General features: G+C 36.3%; 1 protein-coding gene across 1 annotated transcript; it reads left to right on the forward strand.

The window, feature by feature from the left end:
- On the forward strand, window positions 269–3,797 carry LOC18604492 (protein REVEILLE 7). Its single transcript, XM_007037007.2, has 7 exons — window positions 269–550; window positions 871–935; window positions 1,408–1,539; window positions 1,662–1,773; window positions 1,860–1,921; window positions 2,069–2,500; window positions 2,615–3,797. The coding sequence occupies exons 2-7, from the start codon at window positions 924–926 to the stop codon at window positions 3,317–3,319; spliced, it is 1,455 nt and encodes a 484-aa protein (XP_007037069.1). The 5' UTR covers window positions 269–550; window positions 871–923; the 3' UTR covers window positions 3,320–3,797.

The following is a 4,471-nucleotide window of genomic DNA, read 5'->3' on the forward strand; positions in this document are numbered from 1 at the left end:
ACAAAATATCTGAAAATGGCCACATTTATCATTTATCCATCCATCACTCAATATCTTCCACAAAAAAAAAATGAGAGAGAAAAATCTTTGAAATAAAATAAAGTGCAAGCAAAAGATGCCGCGTGTCGAGGGACCCGAGCGTTCTCAGCCACAAGACTCCAAAGCCCTTCTCGAATTTTCCATGTAAATAAAAAATAAAATTCAGAAATTGCATCTGACGTGGCGCCCTTCCCCTGCCTTTGCACATAAATAATAACATTACTGAGTGGTAATATATATCTCACTTTTCCAACTTGCAAACCTTCCTCTATTGTTTTTCCATTCCTTCTCTCTGTTTCTATCTATCTTTCGTTCTTCTATCTGCTATTCCGATTCTTCTTGATTCTTCTTCTCTTTTCTTCAAAAGGAAAATGCTTTTGCAGCCTCTCCTAGTACAACTGTTTAATTTCCTTCTATTTTGATTTCTTCTTATTGTTTTTTGCTGCGAATTCATTCCCCTGCCGCAAAGACGTCATTTCCATTCCTGGCTCAAGTTTTCTCTTTTTACCTGGTGAGTTTCTGGCTGATCTGATGTCTTTTGTGGATAATATTTCAGTTGCCTTGATATTTAATGATCTTTTCTTATGCGTCTCACTGTTCATTGCAGAGGAGGGGAGTTATGATTAGTTTTTATTATTTTTTTTCCTTTTGTTTCAGTTTGAAATTAAAGAAAAATTCTGATTGGTCGTTGAGATTAAGAGACAAGTAGGAACTAGGGGTTAATTGGTTGGATTGTAATTATTACTTATGATTAGGATTATGGGATATACATACATAAATACATACATACATACATACATACGCTTAAAGAGTGGTTTGGGACTTTTGCAGGAGTATTCTAGTATTGGCTCTGCAAGATTTGAAAGCAAAATCCGGTTCTCCTGATGGCTACTCAGGTACATAGCGACCTATTATGTTTTTTAGGCTTTATAGTTGCATAGTGTTATGGAATCTAGTTGATTGATTTAGATTTTGATATTTTCTTAAGGTAAAGGGTGAATTTTCAGTATATGCTAATATATATATATGCAGTCAAGTCAGATTACTGGATTTGTCCCTCATTGAGTCATGACTGATCTTTTTACATCCTAGATAGAATTTGCCGCTTCTTTAATTGTTATTACTGTGCTTGTTGGCTCCATGCTTCTATTGATTATTGCAATTTATTGAATTGAATGCTTGTTTGTGTTACCAAGTCATGTGTTTTTGTATGCAGAAATCCTCTGTGTGGCGGTGAATGTGCTTTTATAAGATTTAAGCATTCATTTTGGTACTAATGATTGTTATTGGAAAGTGATATTAGAGTTTATATATTGTGAAGAGCCTCGTTTCCTTCTTTTTAAAATGCTCTTGCAAATTTTCATATAGGACCAAGTTGAAGGCACAACATCGCCCAACGCTCTTAAATCTGGTATATGCTGCTCCAATTCCAGCCCGCAATGTGAGACTTTGACCCAGTTTCAGGAGTTATACACTTTTAAGCATGACCATACACCCAAGGTTCCTTTCTTCACATTGCCTGTGAATTACTCTTTCCTTTAAGACTAGTCCCTGACAAGTTAATTGTTAATCTTTTCTTGGCTGTGCTGACATTGTCCAATATTCCTTTTGCTTTAAAACAGGTCAGAAAACCCTACACTATAACTAAACAAAGGGAAAAATGGACTGAGGAAGAGCATCAGAAGTTTCTTGAAGCTTTAAGGCTGTATGGTCGTGGCTGGCGCCAAATAGAAGGTAAGTGCAAGTTGGGAGATGAACTCATTCACTTTTATGCCCAGGTTATGGTTTGAACAGATTAAGTTACTATCATTTTCATGCAGAGCATGTAGGCACCAAAACTGCAGTTCAAATTCGAAGCCATGCGCAAAAGTTTTTCTCAAAGGTTTATTGCTTTAATTTCATTGCAAGCTTTTCTTGATTAGGAAAATGTATTGTATCTTTTACGGCCATGCAATGTGTAGACATTCTCTGGCAGGTTTTCCTGGTCATTTTGTCTCTTATACTTGCATGTTTCTGATTGTGGTTCCAGGTTGTCCGAGAGTCAAATGGTGGCTTTGAGGGTTCCATTAACCCAATTGAGATACCCCCTCCTCGTCCAAAGAGAAAGCCAGTGCATCCATATCCCCGCAAATCTGTTGATTCACTCAAAGGAATATCACCATCATCTGAACCAGAGAGGTCTCCATCCCCTAGTCAATTTGTTAGAGAACAAGATAACAAATCACCCACATCAGTTTTGTCTGCATTGACTTCTGATGCAATGGGGTCTGCTGCCTCAGAGCAGCAAAATGGATGTTCTTCCCCCACTTCTTGTACTACCAATATGCAGTCAATCAATACATCCCCTGTAGAAAAGGACATTGACTATGCAACATCTAACTCGTCTGCAGAGGAAGAGAAAGCATCTTTGTCATCTGTGAAGGTGTTTGGTCATTCAGCTGTGGAGGATGTTTTGCCCATGGTAAAGTTTTGGCATTAATCTCTGGCTTTGTTTGTTCTCCAAACAACTATTGCTAACCTTTACTTTGTCTAGAATTTGGACTCTGATTTCTTTTCATTTCATGTAATTATCCAGAAACTCAATGCAGATTTCAAGGGCTCTGTGGGTGCTAAAGGAGATGCAAAAATGGTTGTGCCTTTCACTAGTATTAAGCTTTTTGGAAAAACAGTCCAGGTGAAAGATTCCCGTAAACCTTCCATGGATGCAGAAAATTTTAAGTCTCCGACATCTAAGACTGCTCAAGGGGATATTGATGCTGAAGGTGACATGCTTGTTCAGGCATTACCGTCAACACACTTAGACACACGTTTATCACTTGGGACTGTCAACGAAGATTGGAGTGTGGTGCCTTCCCAAGCTAATTTATCCCCTTACATGGAAATCCACCCAGATAAACTTGACCATGTTGAATCCACCAGTGATGCTCCTCTGCCATGGTGGACTTTCTACCAAGGTCTACCCTTTTATTACATTACCTCATTTAATCAAACCCAAACAGATTCTTGTGTCGAAGAGAGGGTGAAACAGAAGGAAATTCTAAATGAAAGATCCTCTACTGGTTCAAATACTGGCTCAGTTAGTCAAGCAGAAAATAGGGAGAAGAGTTCATATTCTGTTGATTCTCAATGCCAACGTCCTTGTCCTGAGGGGAAAACAACTCTTCAAAAGTGTAGTAGGGGATTTGTACCATACAAAAGATGTTTAGCAGAAAGAGATATGTCATCATCTGTGGTTATGTCCGAAGAGCGGGAGAGGCAAAGATCTCGAGTATGCTCATAGTAGCCCGTGCTGTTGTTCTGATAATGAACCAGTAAAAAGTTTTTAAGCTAATTTACTTGGCGGGAGGATGACAAATAATTATTTCTGGTGCTGATTTCCAAAGAGGATAGGCAAAAGTTTCCCTGAATTCTAGACTTTTTTTTTTTGCTGTTGCTATATATCAGCTCAGCTCCCTTCAGATGGTGTATGTCCTGGTAGGTGGATGCAGAAGAAGCAGAGGATCTGATGGCAGTTAATTATGGGTTGTACAATGTGTCTATAGCTTTAGAGGTGTAAATGGCCCAGCAAGATGGAGAAAGAGGTGTCCGTCTGTATGTTCAGAATTAAAAGTCTCATCTAGTTTTTGCACGTCAAGTGTTGAAAAAGATATATGTATGTTCTGGATGCTGACTTCTTTTCCAGCAATTTTTGTATCTTATATTTTCCGGAAACGTTTCCCCTTTTCTCTTTTCGAACTAGCAATTTGTTTCCTCTCTCTCCCAACAAAGATGTTGGAAATCTTAAACAAATCTGATTTCCAACCCGTAGTTGTTCAGGTATCATCATTTGTGGTATGCAAATGGAGCAAATCTGAGAAGTGCAATGAAGCGAGTGTTCTCAACTGTGAAATTTTAAAATTTTAATGGAGAGGTTTCAACTTCCAAGGTGGGATGACCTTTTTGTATGCTCAATAATCATGTAAACTTATCTAAATCATGATTTCACTCATTTTTTTTTTTAAAGTCATTGATAAAGATATTTATATCTTAATAATAGAATAATTAAATAAGTTTATAAACTATATAGAAAGATTAAGAAACTCTTTATATTATTAAAATCGTTATATTTTTATTTTTAGTTAATAAATTTTCTCATTGAGTAACTTTTGCTTGTCAATTGTGACACATTTAGAATGATATTATTATGCGACATATGGCGTGACTAAAAAATTAAAATAACTTAATTGTTGATTGGATTTTTTAATTACTGATTTGATTTTTAACATTTTAATGTCTTAAAATCACGTATTTAAAATTTTTAAAACAAAAAAAAAAAACTCAAAATCTAAACAATTTAATTGCTAATCTACATTTAAGGTCCTTAACAAAATTTCTTTAATCAATCAAAAAAATTTTTTTTCTTAATCAACCCTGAACTCCAAAATTTTTCCTC

The sequence above is a fragment of the Theobroma cacao genome, chromosome 3, assembly GCF_000208745.1.
Source record: "Theobroma cacao cultivar B97-61/B2 chromosome 3, Criollo_cocoa_genome_V2, whole genome shotgun sequence".
Taxonomy (NCBI): Eukaryota; Viridiplantae; Streptophyta; class Magnoliopsida; order Malvales; family Malvaceae; genus Theobroma; species Theobroma cacao.

Excerpts from the sequence above, each read along its gene's own strand:
- LOC18604492 (XM_007037007.2), top strand. Across the intron at positions 1,540-1,661 it reads AGCATGACCATACACCCAAG|GTCAGAAAACCCTACACTAT; the intron begins GTTCCTTTCTTC and ends GCTTTAAAACAG. Across the intron at positions 1,774-1,859 it reads TGGCTGGCGCCAAATAGAAG|AGCATGTAGGCACCAAAACT; the intron begins GTAAGTGCAAGT and ends ATTTTCATGCAG.